We start from the raw sequence: 20,769 nt of genomic DNA, 5'->3' as shown, positions 1-20,769 counted from the left end.
GGTCTGAGGGATTACAGAACCCTGCCTGCTGGATTATGGGCCCCTAACAGAACTGCCATTTCTGTTACATCTGGAGTGCATGCACAGAGAACAAGAACGCTGCACCTCCTGTCTCTCTGTGCACACATGCAGAAAGGATCAACAGGGCACTCAATAATGTAGAGGATTGCAACACTGAAGCGGCTTTGGAGACTCTGGCTCCTCCTCTTCCTGTCACATAACTAATGGCAGGAAACATCCCGCCTTGCATTTGCACTTCCTGCTGCTAAAGGTCAGTCTGGGAAGGCTGAACACCACTGAGATAGATCCATTGCAAAAGACATATAATGCCTCTCTAGCACAACAAGCTTTCCATTGATGCGGACAGAATTTTGAACTGGGAAGAGAGCCAAGATGAGATCCTCGTTCAGCCGGAACTCCGCCTGTCCTACCTTACAGGGTTGGCAAAGATTAGGAGTTGACCTCAAGTCTACTCGGAAAGGTGGTTGGAGAACTACTGAAGTCCTCGACTAGCTTCACAAATGCCCTTCCAACAGGCTTGTCGCAGTTCCTTCTCCTCTACACTACCCTCCAGTAACAAGCACGCATATCTAAGGCCTCTACTACACATGCATTGTGAAGTCCAGGCTACTGCAACACAGACTTTAAACAACCTCCCCGCACAGCCAATCGAATTAGTAGTCACCCAATGCAGGAGCGTTTAGATCGATTCCCTATTTACATGTGGAGAAGCACATTTAAAACTGGGTGTTGGTCACGTGTGGGCAGCCACAATATTTTCCACTTGCCTCTGGTTTGAAGGGGCCACTGGCCATTTCACCATTTTCGCTGAGGGCAATTTAAATTTTAAAAAAACTCCCCCCTTGTTCCTGCTGACCCAAAGTGACGTCGTTGCACAGTCCTGGAAGCACGCGCGCACTTTGCACGTGTGCATGTGGTACCAGGGGCACCACCTGCCGCCAGGAGTTGCCCCCTGTGCTGGCAACCCACTGAGTTCTACCACCTCTTTTCCCAGAAAAAAAGCCCTGCTTCTTGGGCTTAAAATATTACAAAGACGGTAAATGTCAACGAGTTACCATTAAGGTTCCAACATTCATAAATACAACATTTTTTATGGTTTCACAGTGTGAGGCAACCCTAAACACCAACAGTGGTCAAGAAATATTTTTAAGGAGCACATGCAAATTGAGTCTAAGAGCATGGATTGTAAACCTGAACTCCCTCGTTCAAAACAACCTCTCTTCACCATCAGACAAGTCACTCTCTCTCCCGCCTCCTCCTGCATGTCATGCTGTAGGGTATAAATGAAGTACATAAAATAAATAAAGAGAGCAACAGCCCACCACCGATGTTGAATCAGTATCGTTCATCTGAACGTGTCTCCTGCAGGTGCCACCCTGCACATGGATGAAATCCACAGCAGCCCATACACGGGCTTTCCTGTGGTGGCCCCTAGTAGGAACGGCCTGCCTGAGGAAGTCAGGAGACCCCCCCCCCCCACTCTCCTAGCTTTCTGCAAGTGATGCAAAACTGAATGTTTAAAAAAAGGCTTTTGTATTGTAGGGAGGGGTCTCAGGGCCAAGCTACAAGTGAGGAATGACACTTGAACGGCAAGTGGATTGAGTGGAGAGCACGTGAAGGGCAAGTGAACAGGGAGGAATACACTTGCCATTCAAGTGTCATTCGTCACTTGTAGTTTGGCCCTCAGATGATCCAGTAATGAGTTAGGGACCATAGACTTCACCCACAGACTCTGTTGCCTTACATACGATCTGTTGCTTTAAATATGTGCTTCTATGCCAGCCCAAGAATTGCATATTATTCCAGCATTTCTTCAACTCTGTATTGGATTCTTGCTAATGTTATGTCTTTGTAAACTTGCGTTCATTTACCCTTTGGCATTGTTTATGAAATTGTCCTTGATACTGACAGTACTAATCTCACACGGTGCAATCCGCCTTGGGTCTCAGTGAGAAAGGCAGACCATAAATGACATCAATAGTAATAGTAATAATGTACCTTGAGCGTGCATTTCGCAGCATCACCTATCACCACATACCTCTAGCACAGCTGTCGAAACATTAATATTCTTCAAAGGTCTATTTTTTAAAAATAAGCAGTCTAATTACACCGACACCCCTTTTAGTTTATCTAGCTATTTTTTTTTGCTTGAGAAAGCGTTTTTCTTCAAAGTGTTTGGCAAATACTATATAAGCAGTTGTGACAGCATACAAAACTAATTCTTAAAGGGAGGCTGGGACAACCGCTACATAATTCAACATCAGCAGTTTAGGTATATCCTAAAACTGACACTTAAAGAAATGCCGATCATTTTCCAATAGTTTATGGTTCATGGGGATTGTCACCACATGTGAAAGGCTTCAAAATATCAGAAATTTATCATGGGGTTATAAATATTAGATATTCTGCTTGGTGACCAATAACACAGATCATACAACTCTCTCTCTTTGGGATACGTTCACAGTAAATGTCAATCTTCTTGTATACAAAAAAATTCCATGATACAGCGTTGAATTGTCAGTCTAGCTCTTTTTGTCTTCTTTTTTGATAACCCTTTTCCTTCTTACACAGTAGGCCTATTAACAAATCATTTAAAGTTTGGCTTTTTTAAAGGCTAATTTTTCAAATTCTGTTAAATCTCTCAGAATGAGAGAATGACCAAATTTTATTTATTTAATTATTTCATTTATTTATGTCATTTATAGTCCGCCTTTCTCACAGAGACTCAAGGCGGATGACATAGCGTGAGATTAGTACAATCAGTATCGAGGACATTTTCATACAGTGCCAAGGGCATTTCCACAACAATGCTATAGGATTTTACAAAAATGCAACATTAACAGGATCCAGTACAGAGTTGAAGAAATGCTAAAACAGAACATAACCAATTCTAGGACTGACATTAGATACCATGAAGCACAGATAGTATATAGGAGTATATATTCGAGCAATAGATAATATGTAAGGCAACATAGTGGTGAAGTCTATGGTCCCAAACTCATTAGCAAAGCATCTGAGACCCCCTCCCTTACAATACTTCCCTCCTATCTGAGTAAAAAGCCTTTTTGAAAAATTCGGTTTTGCATCGTTTGCAGAAAGCCAGGAGAGTGGGGGGGCTCTCCTGACCTCCTCAGGCAGGTCATTCCACAGGGTAGGGGCCACCACAGAGAAAGCCCTGTGTACGGGCTGCTGTTGATTTCGCCCATGTGCAGCCTGGCACCTGCAAGAGACCCTGTTCAGATGAGTGAAGCTGCTGTGTAGGAACATAAGGAGTGAGGCGATCTCATAGATATGCTGGGCCAAGGCTGTGAAGAGCTTTGTATGTAATAACCAATACCTTGAACTGAGCACGGTAAACGATGGGTCGCCAATGGAGCGACTGTAGGATGGGAGTGATGTTCAAGCTCCTGCTCGCTCCTGCTAACAGTCGAGCTGCAGCATTTTGCACCAACTGGAGCCTCCTAGTTAACCTTCACTATTTCTCATAATTTTATTAAAGCTATGACAAAGTAGAGTACATAAACACATTATAGGAGTAACCCTGGTTTTCAAAAAGCTAACTTCTAACCCTAGCCTAACTTCTCCCCAATTTTCACCATTCACTATTGTTTTGAAAAGCTCCATTTAATTGACAGCAGCTATGAAATGAATTCATCCACCACCAGTTTACATTTTAAAAAGCAATGACAAGAATCTCATGAACATTTATTTTGATGTCAAACACTAAAATACTCTGACACAAAATGACAAATAAGCTGTAGGCTCAATCGTGGCCAATTTTGCTCCTTGCTGCTTTTCTCCGTGCACATAAATAGCCTTTTGGAGAGTCAAAGGGTACCACCACACACACTTTTTCAGCAGTGGAAAAACTAGTTGCGTTTGTACTTTGTACTTCCACTGACACTTACTGAAAGATGCTACAATAAAAATGACGCAGAAAATATTCGTTGGCACAATGAAATTTCTAGGTGCCATGGCAACCTGGCGTCTGGGATTTGTCAAGCCCTGCTGTAAGGACTAGAGATGGGCACAAACCAAAACACAAACCAAAATTAAGCACGAACCAGACTGGTTTGTGGTTCGCGAAACGCGGTTCGTCAGATCCCATTTCTGACAAACCGCCACAAACTTTAGGCTGGTTCGTTTGGTTCGTTTTTTGGTTTGTCACTGCAGACAGCCTGGTGCCAATCAATCCGTTTCCTAGGCAACAGGGGGTGGACTTCCTGCAGACTTTCTGCTGACCCGGAAGCGACCTTCTTCTGGCCCGGAAGGGACCTTCTGCTGACCTGGGAATGATGATTTTCTGACCCAGATGTGACGTTTTCACAAACCAAACGAACCGGTTCACGAACCAGGGACAGGTTCGTGAAAGTTCGTGGTTCATGGTTCGTGAAATTTGACGACCCACAAACCACATGGTTCGTTTTTTTTCCCCCAGTTCGTGCCCATCTCTAGTAAGGACTATTGCAATAAGAAGAATCTTTTAAAATACACTGCTATCAATGCACAGTATTTTCATATGCTGTATATGAAGCCTTTAGATGTATTTCTATAGTGTTTTTGTCCTTGGCATTTAGCCAAGTTCCTTGAAAATTGTCATTTTGTTTTAATCCATCCCTGAAAACAGACTGCACATGCCAGCGCTACACAACTCCAATTCCACACACAACCTCTCCTACGCCTACCCAAAACTCCGGCTAAGGGAAATTCACACATCATAAAATAGAGAAGAAGCCAAAAGTTTACTCCCGATGCAAAGTAGAAAAGCCAGAAAGAAGCCTTCAAAGAAATCACCATGGTTACCTCTACCACAGCAATACACAAAAACCATCATCCCACACTAGATAATTCTACAACCGAGCGTAGATTCTTCTTTCCATCTTAACACACACACGCTTACCTAATGTTGTGTCAGTGATTTCGATGTGCTAGCAAGTAGGGAATTGACTTTTGAAACAGGAACTTTATCCAGATTAGATTTTAATAGTAATAAGAAGGGCTGCAAGCTTTAGAAGGGGGGAAAAAATCAACCGACTATAGCTTTAAGTTATTAAGTAGCAGGGCTGAGTTTTAATTAGCATGCTTGAGCAGGAAGGGCCCGCTTTTAAAAGCTATTCTGGTACCGGTGTAATTTAAAACTGCCTTGGTTCTGATGAGATGTCAAGAGGAAATTTTTAAAAAAATAACTATTTTTAAAAGGCAGCCTTCGTTTCCAACAACAATTGGTAATTTTTTTATTTTGTTAAGCTATGAAACTCTTCCTTCAATATCTCTCCAAGGCATTTATATCAAGGTTAAGAGACACACCATTTAATCCATTATAGATGCTTCATCAACTACAATTCTTCAACAACGCATAGCATTTTAGAGCACTCAGAACAAATTTCATAATTTCTCTAAAGCATACAACAGCCCTGTAAGGTAGGACATCGCTGTCGTTCCTTATGTGGCAGTTGAGGAACGAACTGAGTTGCCTAGCTAGTTCCTAACTAAGGTGACATTTGAACCGGAGACTTGCCTGCTCCCTTTCTCCATACCATGCATGGCTGGAGCATCCACTAACTTTAAAAAAATTACCTCTAAAGTACACTCCGAAGCCCTGAGAACTCAACTGAAGAAATCATTGGAAGCTTGATCCAGACATGGAGCTGTTTTGGCCCTACAGTTCATGGACAGCTATTCATAAGGGTTGCCGTTTCTGGGTTGGGAAATTCCTGAAGATTTTGCGTGGGAAGAGTCAGGTAGCAATTTTCCACAGGCCAGTTTGGCTAGGGATCCTGACGGCATTTTGCCATCTTCTGGGCATGGAGCAGGAGTCACTGGGGGCGTGAGGGGGAGGTATGAATTTCCTGCACTGTGCAGGGGGGTGGACTAGATGACCCTGGAGGACCCTTCCAACTCTTATGATTCTATAGTGCAGGGAATGCCATACAGTCCACCATTCAAAGCAGCCATTTTCTCCAGGGATACTGACTCCCTACTGTCTGGAGGTCAGCTGTAATTCCAGGAGATCTCCAGGACCAACCTGGAGGTTGGCAATTCCAGCTATGCACCAAAGAACTACAAAAGTAAGCCATTACACATACCTTTACCCAACATATACAAAGCCTCCAAAGGTGATTAAGGACTTTCTTTCATTTTTAATGGGTTTTTCTCTCTTATCTGTTGGAATAAAGAGCCACAGAAGCTACAATCCTGTCCAAGTTTGACAGAAGCAAGGTCCATTGAAACAAAAGGGATTTATTCCAAGTTTTTTTGGGGGGGGCCATGTTGTTTTCTAGCACTGATGCGCCCGATTCATACAATCTGTATCTTACGAACAACGCTGGCTATCCATTTGTAGTGTAGCTCTTTAATCTGTGGGGAAGACTTTTAAAAAATAAATATTTTATTTAAAACCAAGATAATACAGAAATAAAAAAGGAAAATTATTTAACAGTTATATAAATCAAAGATAACCAAATATAGCATAATACATAAACTTCACAGAATTCTTCCCTCCAATCCCCTTACTTATATTAAACTACATTACATTCAGCATTTTATGTTCAACATTTTAAATTACATATTTGATAGTTAATCCATTTTACTGAGATAAATCAAGATGGGTAGCCATGTTAGTTTCTCTGTAGCAGTAGAAAAGAGCAAGAGTCCAGTAGCACCTAGAAGACGAACAAAATGTGTAGTACTTGGTATCTGAAGAAGTGAGCTGTGACTCCCAAAAGTTCACACCCTACCACAATTTTTTAGTCTTATAGGTGCTACTGGATTCTTGCTCTTTTCTACTGCTATAGACAGACTAACACGCTGACCCCATCTTGATCTATCTCTATGGAAGGCATTAGCTGTACAGAATGGAAATTCATCGGTATCTGAAGAAGGGAGCTGTGACTCCCGAAAGCTCACACCCTTCCCACGAATGTTGTTAGTCTTACAGGCGCTACTGGACTCTTGGTCCATTTGACTGAGAGTTGTTCTTAATGTTCTGCTTAGGGTTGCCAGCTCCAACTTGGGAAATTCCTGGAGATCTGGAGGGAGAAACCTGGAGAAAGTGGGGTTTGGGGAGGAAAAGGACCTTAGCATGGCATAATTCCATAGACTTTACCCCGCAAAGTAGCCATTTTCTCCAGGCGAACTGATCTCTGAGGCCTGGAGACCAGCTGTAATTCCGGGAGATCTCCAGCCACAACCTGGAGGCTGGCAACCCTAGTTCTGCTACATAATCCAAACAGGCTTTCCATTTTTTCCTGCTAGGCTCGGGCAAGGGTGGGGGGAACTCGAAGCAAAAAAGGACGCGCAAAGGGCTTTTCTTTTTTGACAACGCCCCCCCCATCCGCGTGCACGCGCCCGTGCACGCGCCCAGGCTCTTCAAGCCTAGTTAGTTCCCTGTTTTCTCCTTCCTAAACCGCCAGACCCGGGGAAAGTTTCCCCCAGCCCGGGATTGCAGAGCTGGAGCGCGCTCACCTCCTCGTCTTCGTCTCCCTCTCCGGCCGGGCGCTTCCCCGGCTCCCCCCGCGGGTCTCGGGCAGGCTGGAGGAGGGAGGCGGCTTCCCCCTCCGCCCCTGTTGGCGATCTCGGGGCTCCCGGAGCTCCGCAAGCGCCTGCCCCGCGTCAGGCCTGCGCCAAAGGCTGGCCGCGTTTCCAGGCGCGGGCCATTTTGGAGCCGCATTTTAACCCGGCATCGCTAAGTGCGGGGCGGGAAGGGGAAAGGCGTCGAGCCGCTCCGCCCTCCCGCCCTCCGCGCACACGCCCCGAGCTGCTTTCCCGGAGCGAAGAGGCCCCGGCGCTTCCTCCGCCTTCGCCACGGGTCCGCGCGTAATCCGCCGTGGCGCCGCGACGAACGCGCGTCCTGCGCTGCGCTGGGGAGCGAGAGGAGCGGCGGCCCAGGGGGCAGCGCTGAGTGGCCGCCGCGCTTGGAGTCCTTCGGCTGGCTTCGTTCTTGGCCGGGCGGAGGAGGCGCGATTAAGGCGGTTGCGTTACTGGCGCGCCCGCAACGGAGGGCGCGTTTGGAAAGGAAGGCAATGCGCGCGAATGATTGTTAGCGTTAAGATAGATCGAGATGGGTGGCCTGTCTACAGCGGCAGAAAAGAGCAGGAGTCCAGTAGCACCTAGAAGACTAACAAAATTGGTGGTAGGGTATGAGCTTTCGTGAGTCACAGCTCACTTCTTTAGATCTGAAAGAAGTGATCCAGGGTGTAAGCTTGCTAGAGTCTGAGCTCCTATTTTGACGAAGGAAGCACTCACTGTCGAAAACTTACACTCTGAAAATATTATTGGTTTCTGATGTGTCACGACTCAAATCCTGATAAGTCTACACATGTTTACTAATAACACTGACTTTGTTCACGCTCGTGTAAGGAGACATAATGTTAACAGGGAAGCCTAGTTTAAAAAGGGGAGGTGAAACTCACAGTCTTCCAGGAGGTGAAGATGAAATTAATAAATGTTCTCAAGAGCGATCTATGCTGGCCTTCTGCTCTGTCTTTTTAAACTACGCGTCCTGGCTAACATTGCATCTCCCTACGCTCGAGAATCTTTGTGTAAGAATGGGGCACTAATCTGTCTAGAAGAGTGATATATATAAGCACTTACAATTATTGTTATTGTTATTCAGTCCCATTGTATTCAACTTGGTAAGAGTATATAGGGTTGTAGCCTACCATACAAATCCACAAGGCCCCACTTCACTTTTACCATGAACTCAGCAGGTAACCTTAGGCATGGATTGTTAATCTCTAGTCCAGGTGGGGTCTGGAGATCTCCCAGAATTACTACTGATCACTAGACAACGAAGATCAGTTCCCCTGGAGAAAATGGCTGCTTTGGAGGGCAGAGTCTATGTTGTTTCAACTGTGCTGAGATCCCTTTCCAAATTCCACCTTCCCCAGGTTCCACCCCCAAATCTCCAGGGATTTCTCGTCCACGACTTGGCAACCCTACCTTAGGCAAATGACCTAATGGCACCCCCTCCGCTTGCTTAATAATACTGACCTACTTTGCAGAGTTGTTGTAAGGAATACAAAAATGTGATTGTGCAATGCTTCCAGCACTCCAGTGCACTAAAACAATTGTAAAGGTGCTCCTGGGTCTATTTATGACTTATCGTGAGAGCTTGTGTGCGCCCTTTCCTAAAAAAGGACTTGAAACAATCAGTGCTTGGACTGGAAAAGCTTTATGGATTATTAATCAACATACATCTTTGTATACTTGTATCTCTTTAACCTATCTACCAAAACCTATTTAACCTATGGCATTGTTTATGGAAATCTTCTTGACACTGTATGGAAATGCCTGCCGTCCTTGCTACTGATTGTACTAATCTCACACTGTGTAATCCGCCTTGAGTCTCAGTGAGAAAGGCAGACTATAAATGACATAAATAAATAAAAGCAGGGCTTTTTTTCAGCTGGAACGCGGTGGAGCGGAGTTCCGGCACCTCTTGAAAATGGTCACATGGCCCCGCCCCCTGATCCCCAGACAAAAGACCACTGGTGTGGAGGGCAATCGAAACTCCCCTCTGTCTGGAGATCAAGGGGTAGGGCCACCGGCCATGTGACCATTTTCACGCCGAGGGTGATTTAAACTTTAAACCCCCCCCCTTGCTCCAGCTGACCCAAAGTGACATCATTGTGCGGTCCTGAGTTCCACCATATCTTTTCTCAGAAAAAAGCCCTGAATAAAAGTAAATAAATGTAAATTATCGGTAATGTATAGTCCAGTTTAGTTACAATTATAGTATAGTATAGTGTCAGTTATGCAAATGGGCTTTATTATTTACACAATTCATTTATTATTTTACTTATTTATTCACTACATTTTTACCCAGCCTTTTTCCCCAACGGGGACCCAAAGAAACTTGCATCATTCTCTCTTCTATTTTATCCTCACAACAACCTTAAGAGGTAGGTTAGGCTGAGAGTATGACTGGCTGGAGGTCACCCAGTGAGAATCCATGGCAGAGAGGGGAATTAGAACCCAGATCCTTGGCTGGTACTCTAACCCTTAAGCAACACTGGGTCTCCACTGATTCTTTGTTGATCTCATGTTTTGAAATTTGACATATTTGGGCTGTTCAGTTGTAAAAGGTTAAAAAACAGGAATCTCCACCGTAACTGGTAGTGGAGAATCCCCTCACTGCTGACTTATGGCGACCCCTGGTGGGGTTTTCAGAGCAAGAGACTAACAGAGGTGGTTTGCCATTGCCTGCCTCTGCAACCCTGGTCTTCGTTGGAGGTCTCCCATACAAGTACTAACCAAGGCTGACCCTGATTAGTTTCTAAGATCTGACGAGATCAGGCTCACCTGGGCTATCCAGATCAAGGCACAAGAATTAATACAATAGCTTATATCATACAGAAACCATTCCATTATTTTCATTCAGCTTTGCATTCAATTACAGATGTTACAATTCGGCATGAACAATATAAATATCTGAGCATAATGAATACTCTCAATGAAGGTTAAAACACTATAAATAAGCACCATTCATTGACATGAAGTATAGGTAAAGGTAGTCCCCTGTGCAAGCACCGAGTTATTACCCATGGGGGAACGTCGCATCATGTTTTCTTGGCAGACTTTTTTTTTACGGGGTGGTTTGCCATTGCCTTCCCCAGTCATCTACACTTTACCCCCAGGAAACTGGGTACTCATTTTACCGACCTCGGAAGGATGGAAGGCTGAGTCAACCTTGAGCCGGCTACCTGAACCCAACTTCCGCCAGGATCGAACTCAGGTCGTGAGCAGAGCTTGGGCTGCAGTACTGCTGCTTACTACTCTGCGCTACGGGGCTCTTCAACCTAAAGTATAAGTGATAGGTTAATCCAAGAGTCCAATAAAGTGACTAAGTCCAACTTTTTTCTTTTCTTGCTTCCGAGAGAGAAGAAGACGTTTTCCACGGCTCTGTTCGACGTGGAGCCGGCTTGATTGACCACCTCGTTTCAGAAAATTCTTTTTCAAGAACGTGCCGTTTCCAAACTGATTCTCCAATGAAGTGTCTTTAATCCGTCGTCATTTACAAGTCAATAGCGATTCTCCAAATGACTAATCTCGGGTGCAAAGCTGAATGAATATAACTGAATGGTTTCTGTATGATATAAGCTATTGTATTCATTCTTGTGTATATAGCCTCAAATTTAACTAGTTAGTCAGTTACGGTGGGGATTCTTGTTTTTCTAGCTTATTGTCGAAATATCAAATGTCAAATTTCAGAATACGAGATCAACAAAGAATCAGTGGAGGGCCAGTGTTGCCTAGTGGTTAGAGTACCAAACAAGGACCTGGGTTCCAATTCCCCTCCCTGCCAGGGAAGCTCACTGGGTGACTTCCAGCTGGTCACACACTCTCTGCCTAACCTACCTCACAGGGTTGTTGTGAGGATAAATGGAAGAAAGAATGATGTAAGTTGCTTTGGGTCCCTGTTGGGGAGAAAGGCAGGGTAAAAATGAAGTAAATAAATAAATAAAATGTTTGCAGTTGTAAAAGGTTGCAGACACCAGCTTTCTGCATCCATCTACTACATAACTCTGTCGTCTCCATCATCGGCGCTCCTGTGTGAGCCACGTTACTATATAATTGAGATTGCAAGATTCCTAAGGGACGGTCTGTTAGCCCAGGTGGCCCAAAATAAGACCGAGTCTTGAGGCACCTTCAAGACTAACAAACGTCTTGATTGGCACCGAGAATGACTCACCTAAACCACAAAACAGAAATGGCATTCGAACCCAAGACTTCCTTCTGCTCTAACCACCTTCATACGAGGCAGCCAACTTCTGCATTCTAGGCTACAGACATGCTGCACACTACACAGTCCCAGCAGGGTACACTATTTGAGTTTATTTGGATTACAAAACCAAATCTCATTGGAGATATAGTGTAACTCTTTCGGGCTCCCTTACTCTCGTCTCTCTAACCATTAGACACCACTGCCTTCAGACCCACAGTGCATACGAGCTGGCTCCCACGGCCTTAAATCAATGGTAACACATAAGAGGACAAATCCCAGCCATTTCTCCATCAGAACTCTAGTTTCTCAATTAGAACACGGTTGCATCCTGGGAATGGCAGAGTGGACTGTACCATCACAGAGGGGAAATCATGTTTGTGGAGGTTCCCCCATAGAAAGCCGATTGTGTCCAGAATCAGACAAGATTAGAACGTTCTTCCTTGATGTTTTTTTGGGGAGGAGGAGGTTAAATTTTATTTTCAAGCTGTGTTTGAGACGCAGGAACATGCCAAAAGTTGTATCTCAACACACACCAGCAATGTGAAGTGGTACTGTCCATTCTGCCGTTTCAGGACTCTACCATCCCATTCTGCTGTCGCGTATGTAGACCGGGATACAAAGGAGAGGATGAGAACGGAAAAATAAAGATTTGAAAGCCGGTCAGGGGAAGAAAAAAAACAACCACTCGGGGACTGGTACTGAGAGGGGATCGGGTCAAAGCTGAAGTCAGCAGAGAGTTTAAAAAGAAAAACAAGAAGTGAAAAAATGAAGCCTGGAGAGGCAGAGCTGTCAGCAAAATAGAAGGAAAATGAGTCATGGAGTCTCCTTACCCACCCCCTCCCACCCCGCTCCATTGCCACAAGTTTCTTTCTTTCTCTTTCATACGATTTCCTGCAAAAATTCAAAGCACAAGGCTGGGAAATCACCCAGACTGGGTACACAGCGTCCCAGATCCCTGCCAAGCTTGGATTTAGAATCCCTGCAGGAGTGAATTTTCTAGGGTAGGGGAATCCCGAATCCTCTTTCCAGGATTGCATGTTCTCTAAATGGAGTATTGAAAAGGAAAAGGTTGTGCCCTCAAAGTGCAGCTGGGGAGTGTATAAACAAAATGCTCTTGGCACATGCTCAGAGGCACGCTGGCCTTTAGCATTGCTTCATATATCCCAGGAGTGACAATAAGGCCGGGTGATTATTCCAGATTGGTAGCCATGGAGTGGCAAGACTAAACAGAAGTCCAGTGGCCCCGTATTCCAGCGTAAGATTTTGTGAGCCAGAGTTCACTTCAAAAGATGCAGGAACGATATATCTATTCAGCCAATCCCGTTATATACATGATGGACTTCATTGGATGAGCTCTGACTCACCGACACTTGTACTTGGCTAAATTCTGTCGGGGTTTGAGGTGTTGCCAGATTCCAGTTTGGTTAAGCCTCTGCGGTGTTGTGCTCTGTTTTGGGGGGGTAGCTGTGTTGGTCTGCAGTAGAACAGCAAGATCCATGCCCAGTAGCACCTTAAAGACCAACTAGATTTCCAGGCCGCCACTTTCAAGAGTCGACGCTCCCTTTCTCAAGTGGTATTTGATAAAGGCAGCTTTGACTCTCAAAAGCTCTGAGGAAAGGGCAGGATAAAAAAAATATATATATACTAGACAGCTAAAATCAGTTTTCTTAGGGAGACAGTAATTTGAATTTCTTAGGGAAGCTGGAAGCAGAAAATGGGAGGTGCCACTTCCTTGCCTACTCTGTACTAACCCATACCACTGTACTTTCACCGATTTCTGAACTGAACTCTGTTCTTGTTAATCTGCACCCGGCGCTGGTACATTCCAGTGGGTCGTTCCCTCTCCCGGAAACAGAAAACTTTGGCAGGGGCCTAGTTCGAGCTGCAGGGACAGGTGAGGCAAGTATTCTTCGCACCTGAAGCACACACGTGTGAGGACAGAAAACTTAGGTCTGGCCACAGATGACCATGTCCTAAGGCAGATTTTGGGTGTGGGGGCAGAGAAATAACCATGGTGCCAGAATTCCCACAGCACCCTGTACGGGTGATCAACCTGACAGCAAGGCAGTCCTCCCAAAAGCTCCATGTGGCTTGGGATTTCACTCCACAATGAGGGAACAGACCGCCCCCCTCCAGAGGAACGCAGCCCAGCCCCTCCCCTCTTCTTGCACGAGGATCCACACTCGTGCAAATTCCCTGGCACCCCTCCCCTCTTCTCACACAAGGATCCACACTTGTATACATTCCCTTCAACCTCTCTCTTCTTGCACGAGGATCCATATTTGTGCACATTCCCTCGCACCCCTCCCCTCTTACATGAGGATCTACACTCCTGTACATTCCCTTGCACTTCTCTTCTTGCACGAGCATCCACACTCATGCACATTCCCTTGCACTCCTCCCCTCTTCTTGTATGAGGATCCACACTAGTGCAAATTCCATGGTACCCTCCCCTCTTCTTGCACGAGGGTCCACACTCCTGTTTATTCCCTCGCACCTCTCCCCTCTTCTTGCACGAGGATCCACACTCGTGCACATTCCCTTGCACTCCTCCCCTCTTCTTGCACGAGGATCCACACTCGTGCACATTCCCTTGCACTCCTCCCCTCTTCTTGCACGAGGGTCCACACTCCTGTACATTCCCTCGCACCCTCCCCTCTTACTGCACGAGGATCCACATTTGTGCAAATCCCTCACGCCCCTCCCCTCTTCTTGCACGAGGACCCACACTTGCGCCAATTCCCTCGCACCCCCCAAAGGATCTCAGCCCCTGCCACTCCGCTCCGGCTCCGGGCGCGCAGAAGTCGTCTCTCGGGTCCTCTCCTGCAACGCCCACCCGCCCCTCCCCGCGAGGCCACCTCCCTCCAAAGCCCGGGGGGCTCACCTGAGCAGCTGGAGGGCGTCTGTCGAGCGCGGATCCTCCACTAGGACGTAGACAGTGGCAGGCGGCGGGTCAGGGTTGGGGGGCTTCTCGCTCGTGTCATGGGACATCATTCCCCGACCCCCCCCCCCCCGGAGCGCCCCCCCCAATGCAATCTGGGGCTCTCAGCAGCTGATGGGGTCGAAGGGGATCGTAGCTGGTTGCAATTTTTTGCAATGTAGATTTTAAAAGGGGGGGGGGGGGTCCTCGAGAGCTAAGCGTGGAAGAGATCAGCGAGAGACTCGTCTCCTCCCTGAGCGAGAGAAAAACAGCCAGCCGGGGTATTGCTTCATTTTCCGGCTGCAAGGGGGGAGAGGGGGGGAATCTCCACGGGAAATGACATCAGATGGGATCCACCCACTGGTGACGAGGGGAGGGTGGAAAGGAGGTGGAAAGGCACAGAAGGAGGGGGCCGATGTTGTTCTTTTTAAGGTGGGGTGTGTGTGGGGAGGTATTAATTCCACGCAAATGTTTGTGCTTTGCAAAGCAAAACCCTCTTTTACCAGTTCCTGGGACCTGAGGATACCAAGAGTGGTTCTGAGCATGTGCGCAGAGACCCTGATAAAAGCGAAAGTCCAGTGGCGCCTTAAAGACTGCACACCTGGTTCGGCTCCAAGCCTCAATAGCCCTATAAGGGGCAGGGAAGAAGTGGGTGAGCCCAAAGCCTGCCCCGATTTCCCTGTGAATGAAAGTAAGAAGAGAAGACTTTAACTGCCCCCAGAGAAGAAGGGACCTTGGAGAAGAGGACAATTAGAAACCTCTGAAAGACGGGTCCTTTTATGTGATGGCACCTCATGTTTGGGATGACCTCCCCATAAACCTCCAACTGACAGCAAACTCATCAGCTCTCCAGTGCCAGATTAAATTGTTCATTCAAGCAGGCATTTTTAGGGCCCTTCTTAAATTATGCTCCTCTTTTATACTGGATTCTGCTAGTTGCATTCAGATATCACGACAAGAGCTAATCTAATTAAACAAAGGATTGTTGATCCTGATTATTTTTCCTTCCTTCCTTTATTTATTTATTGTTTTTTTAACCCGCACTCCCTGCAAATGGGCTCAGGGTGAGGTACAACATTGATTAAAATACAACATAAAAACAATAATCACAGCATCAAAACTGCAATCAATAAAACCATTCCAAGACAGGACAGTCCTGCACTCCTGCCCGTCAGCATACAAAAAGGGGAGGTAGTAGCGGACAGATAGATTACTGTAACATGGGAGATAAGATTGCGCCCTGCGGAACCCCACAAGGTAGTTCCCGTTCTGGAGACAGCTGATCTCCAACGGCAACCCTTTGAGTCTGCTCCAAGAGAAACGATTTAAACCAGTCCAGGGCACATCCTTTGATGCCCACTTCTGTTTCCAAACGCCTCAACAGGATAGCATGGTCTACTGTATCAAAGGCTGCAGACAGATCCAATAGAAGCAGTAAGGAGGCATGGCCCTTGTCCATATTCAAACGGAGATCATCCACTAATGCTACTAGTGCTGTCTCTGTCCCATGCCCTGGTTTGAAGCCTTATTGGAAAGGGTCCAGAGCGTTAGAATTATACAAGAAGGTCTTCCTCTTTTCCTACTGCCTTCCACTTTTCCTAGCATTGACTTTTCTAGAGAATCTTATCTTTTGTCTTCTTGATGTTCAGCTGTAATCCTGCTTTGGCGCTTTCTCCTTTAACCTTCATCAGTAGTCGTTTCAGTTCTTCACTATTTTCTGCCAGTAATGTGGTATCATCTGCAGACGTAAAAAAAATACCAAATTCAGAATCGGAGTCTTTATTTGTTTGTGAGCTTATTTACATTTTATAGTCCACCTTTCTTACTGAGACTCAAGGTGGAGTACGCAGCATAATTCAATATGATCAACAACAATAAATATACTTAATGAAACAGATGGTACACAGTAGAACGGGATAGAGTCCCCACCTCTTTACCAAATCTAAGTGATAAAAAACAACACACGGGCAACCTTGATGGTGGAGTAGGGATTTGAACCCAAACCTCTTAGATCCTTGTCTGACACTCTCTAGGCCATTTCAACACAGGCCATTTGCCGCATGTTAGATGCTGTTGGGAAATATTCTTTTCCCTTCTGCTTCCCCACAGGATAATAGTACATTCATGTGGCACCTCACAGGAGTTCCCTGGCTTTTGATTTGGAACAAGAAATTGAGTATATGATACAAGGATAGGAGAGAATATTTATTAGAATCAAGTAGAGTAGACTCACAGGAAAACTAGGTCTAGAATAAGGAGAAGAAGATATAAAGAGGAAGGAATTGTAGAGACGGAAAATGAATATAATATATATTTTGTTGTATATTATCTCCTTTGATATCCTATGATGTTATGTTTGATAGCCCAAGATGTTTATGTTTATGTTTATGTATCCTTAGTTTGAAAATTAATAAAAAGTATATGATAAAAAAGGAGTTCTCTGGCTTTTGTCTGATGATCTTTCTCAAACCTCATTTTTTGCAAAGATTTGGGAAAGATCAGCAAAGCTTGCCCAAAGTGGTCATTTCCTCTCTCCACCACTAGGGGGCTTTCTCTTCTTTTTTAAAAAACAAGCAGAGTGTTAAGCTGCAGTGCTGCAGCCCAAGCTCTGCTCATGACCTGAGTTCGATCCTGGCAGAAGCCGGGTTCAGGTAGCCGGCTCAAGGTTGACTCAGCCTTCCATCCTTCTGAGGTTGGTAAAATGAGTGCCCAGTTTCCGGGGGGTAAAGTGTAGATGACTGGGGAAGGCCATGGTAAACCACCCCGTAACAAAAGTCTGCCATGAGAACGTTGGGATGCAACGTCCCTCCATGGGTCAGTAATGACTCGGTGCTTGCACAGGGGACTACCGTTACCTTTTAACTGAATATTACTATAAAATCATTCCCTTCAGCATTACAACATTACAAACATTGGTGTATCGGGTTCTCTGAATTCCCAGTTTTCATTTAAAAGAGTACATTGCTAGCCCATTTCATTGGGGAAGATATAATGGGAAAGGCATATCTCTGCAAGAAAAGCTGCTAGAGGCATACTTGTTTAAAAATGAAAGCTGGGAAAGTGGTTAGAATGAGGAAAGGACCTTGCCAGCTAAGGACAAGTTGGGAATAAGAAATATCTAGATAAACTGATCACATTCAGCAATATTTGTTTTATTTAGTTTTACTTAGCCCACCTTTCTAACAGAGACTCGAGGCAGCTTACAGAATAAAGAGGGGAAATTATCCAGACTTTTGCAGCTGAATGTGTAAACTATCTCCTGGAAGCTATCTTATATCTTTAATAACAACAACAACAATATTCGATTTATATACTAACTGATGGTTTTTCTTTTTATTGATAAGTGGTTTTGTAACATAATTTCTGTATACTGGTCTTGGTAATGTAATAATAAAATGATGATGATGATGATTTATATACTGCCCTTCAGGATGACTTAACACCCATCAGAGTGGTTTACAAAGTATGTTATTATTATCCCCACAACAAAGCATCCTGTGAGGTGGGTGGGGCTGAGAGAGCTAGAAGCTGTGACTGACCCAAGGTCACCCAGCTGGCTTCAAGTGGAGGAGTGGAGAATCAAACCCAGTTCTCCAGATTAGAGTCCCCCGCTCTAAACCACTACACCAAACTGGCTCACCAAACTAACCAAAAGGTTAAGACAAACAACAAAATAAAGTAATGCTTAAAAAGTAGCACAAATCAAAGTAATGCTCAAAATGTAGTACAAATCAATAAGGAACCTGGCTTATCCTGGAGGAAGCTGGGTTCAGATAGCTGGCTCAAGGTTGACTCAGGGCCAAGCTACACATGACGAATGACACTTGAACAGCAAGTGTATTTCTCCCTGTTCACTTGCCCTCCACTCAATCCACTTGCCGTTCAAGTGTCATTCGTCATGTGTAGCTTGGCCCTCAGCCTTCCATCCTTCTGAGGTTGGTAAAATGAGTACTAAGGGCCAAGCTACAAGTGATTAATGACACAGGCTGGACACTTGTCAGCTTCCCTCAAGTTTTGATGGGAAATGTAGGCACCCTGGTCTCGCAGCTTGGCTCTCTGACTGCTGTCCAGTGGACTTTTCAACGGTCACTTGTCCAACATTCCGCCAAGCTGCCTACATTTCCCATCAAAACTTGAGGGAAGCTGACAAGTGTCCAACCTGTGTCAGGCGTCACTTGAAGTTTGGCCCCCAGTTTCCTGGGGGTAAAGAGCAGATGACTGCAGAAGGCAATGGCGAACCACCCCGTAGCAAAAGTCTGCCAAGAAAATGTCGTGACGCGGGAACTAAATAAATGGGCCCCTAGGACCAAAGCGGGTTGCTGGGTCAGGTTTCTGTGGTATGTTTATGTAATTTCAGCAATAAAACTCACATTTTTCTTTCAGGGTTCATGCATTTCTTTGTATGGGGTAGGAGAGGGTGTTGCAGGCATCAAACAATAAAATGTAATTGTGCATTACAGCCACTAGTTGTGAGTTGTCACTGCACAGGCCGCCTCATTTAAGTTCCTGGATATGAACATGTTTTGGTCTGTTACCCTTGTGAGAATGCACGCCATTAAGGATCATTAGCTCTCTGAATGTGCAAAACGTTTGTCTCCTTTGCACTCACAACAAACCTGCAACTCACACCTTCGGATTTCATTTCACTTATTAGGCTTCTAGCCCTCCCTCCCCGCAAGCAGGCTCGGAGCGGGTTACAGCAATTATAAAAACATTTCGAAATTCACAACAAAAACAACATCCTGATTATCACAGAACAACAGCTCCCAAGATAGCCCCTAGTACATCCCATCCCCGCAACTGTGCACAGTGGGGGAGGGAACAGTCATTACTGTCCACATTACAATTCATGAGGGGGGGGGAGATGACTGTGCAGCCCCCCCACAACCGGAGACTGATAAGGAGGCTCATTGGTTGGATTCAAGACCGGCCTCAACCATATGCCTGGTGGAACATCTCAGTCTTACAGGCCTGCCGAAAGGATAGAAGATCTTGGCGTGTCCGAGAATCTACAGATAGAGAGTTCCTCTGGTTGAAGCCAGGACTGAAAAGGCTAGGCTTGCCAGCTCCAACTTAGGAAATTCCTGGAGATCTGGGGGGTGAAACCTGGAGAAAGTGGGGTTTAGGGAGGGAAAGGACCTTGGCATGGCATAATTCCAGAGAGTCCACCCCCCAAATTAGCCATTTTCTCCAGGTGAACTGATCTTTGTGGCCTGGAGATCAGCTGTAATTCCAGGAGATCTCCAGCCGCTACCTGGAGGCTGGCAACCCTAGAAAAGGCCCTGGCTCTGGTCAAGGCCAGTCGAGCCTCCCTGGGGCCAGGTACCCCCAGCAGGTGTTTATTAGCTGATCTAAGCACTCTCCAGGGTAGATACAACGAGAGGTGGTTCCGCAGGTATGCTGGTCCCCATCCGCTCAGGGCTGTATAGGTCAGAACCAAAACCTTGGATCTGATTTTGGATCCCTGGAGATTCCCCAGTTGATCCCATGCATATCTAGAGGCACTCTTGCCGTTAGATTGACTGCATGCCCGCCTGATTGATGGATTGGTTATTACAAAGACATGACCCGACATTCAAAACAGCCTTGGGTCTTCAATTAAAGCCCCTTAGGACAATTATACTTTTTAGAGAAAGACATTTTGAGAGAGGAAATGAGTTGCCTGAGGGGCTGAGAAAGGGGAGGTGGCCTCCCCAGGACCAAGAATATTCAGGGCTGGCTATATTCAGGGGTCATTTCATAGAAAAAGAGCTGGAGGAACTCATCAGCATAACTCATTAGCATATGCCACGCCCCTTGCCATCACTGGAAATGTGTCATTAGCATAACTGATCTGCATATACCACACCCCCTGACATCACCTATCCTGGCTGCTTTGGACCCAATCCTGGCCATTCAGGACCGAAATTGGGCCCAAAATGGCAAAAACGGGCTGAAAATGGCCAAAATGGGGCCCAAACTGGTCAGGATCAGGCCACTGCTGAGCGGGAGAGTGATCCACCACCTGTCAGAGGCGTGATCCGGGCCGTTTCGGTCCCAATCCAGGCCGAAACGGGCCCAAAAGGGCCGAGATTCAGGTGAGTGGGGCCACCTGACATGTGAC

The 20,769-nt window shown here is 45.8% G+C and overlaps 1 protein-coding gene across 1 annotated transcript in view; it reads right to left on the bottom strand.

The window, feature by feature from the left end:
* The window catches only part of TFE3 (transcription factor binding to IGHM enhancer 3), a 47,607-nt gene extending 32,649 nt beyond the window's left edge, over positions 1 to 14,958 (bottom strand). The window contains exon 1 of the mRNA XM_055003407.1: positions 14,631 to 14,958. Coding sequence (XP_054859382.1) covers positions 14,631 to 14,740 — 110 coding nt within the window. The 5' untranslated portion in view covers positions 14,741 to 14,958. The remainder of the gene's footprint in view (positions 1 to 14,630) is intronic.
* Positions 14,959 to 20,769: the final 5,811 nt, after the last annotated feature.

This window comes from Eublepharis macularius, chromosome 19 (genome assembly GCF_028583425.1).
Source record: "Eublepharis macularius isolate TG4126 chromosome 19, MPM_Emac_v1.0, whole genome shotgun sequence".
In the NCBI taxonomy this organism is placed as follows: Eukaryota; Metazoa; Chordata; class Lepidosauria; order Squamata; family Eublepharidae; genus Eublepharis; species Eublepharis macularius.
The sequence above is the reverse complement of the archived record's forward strand: the minus strand, read 5'-3'. Positions and strand labels throughout refer to the sequence as shown.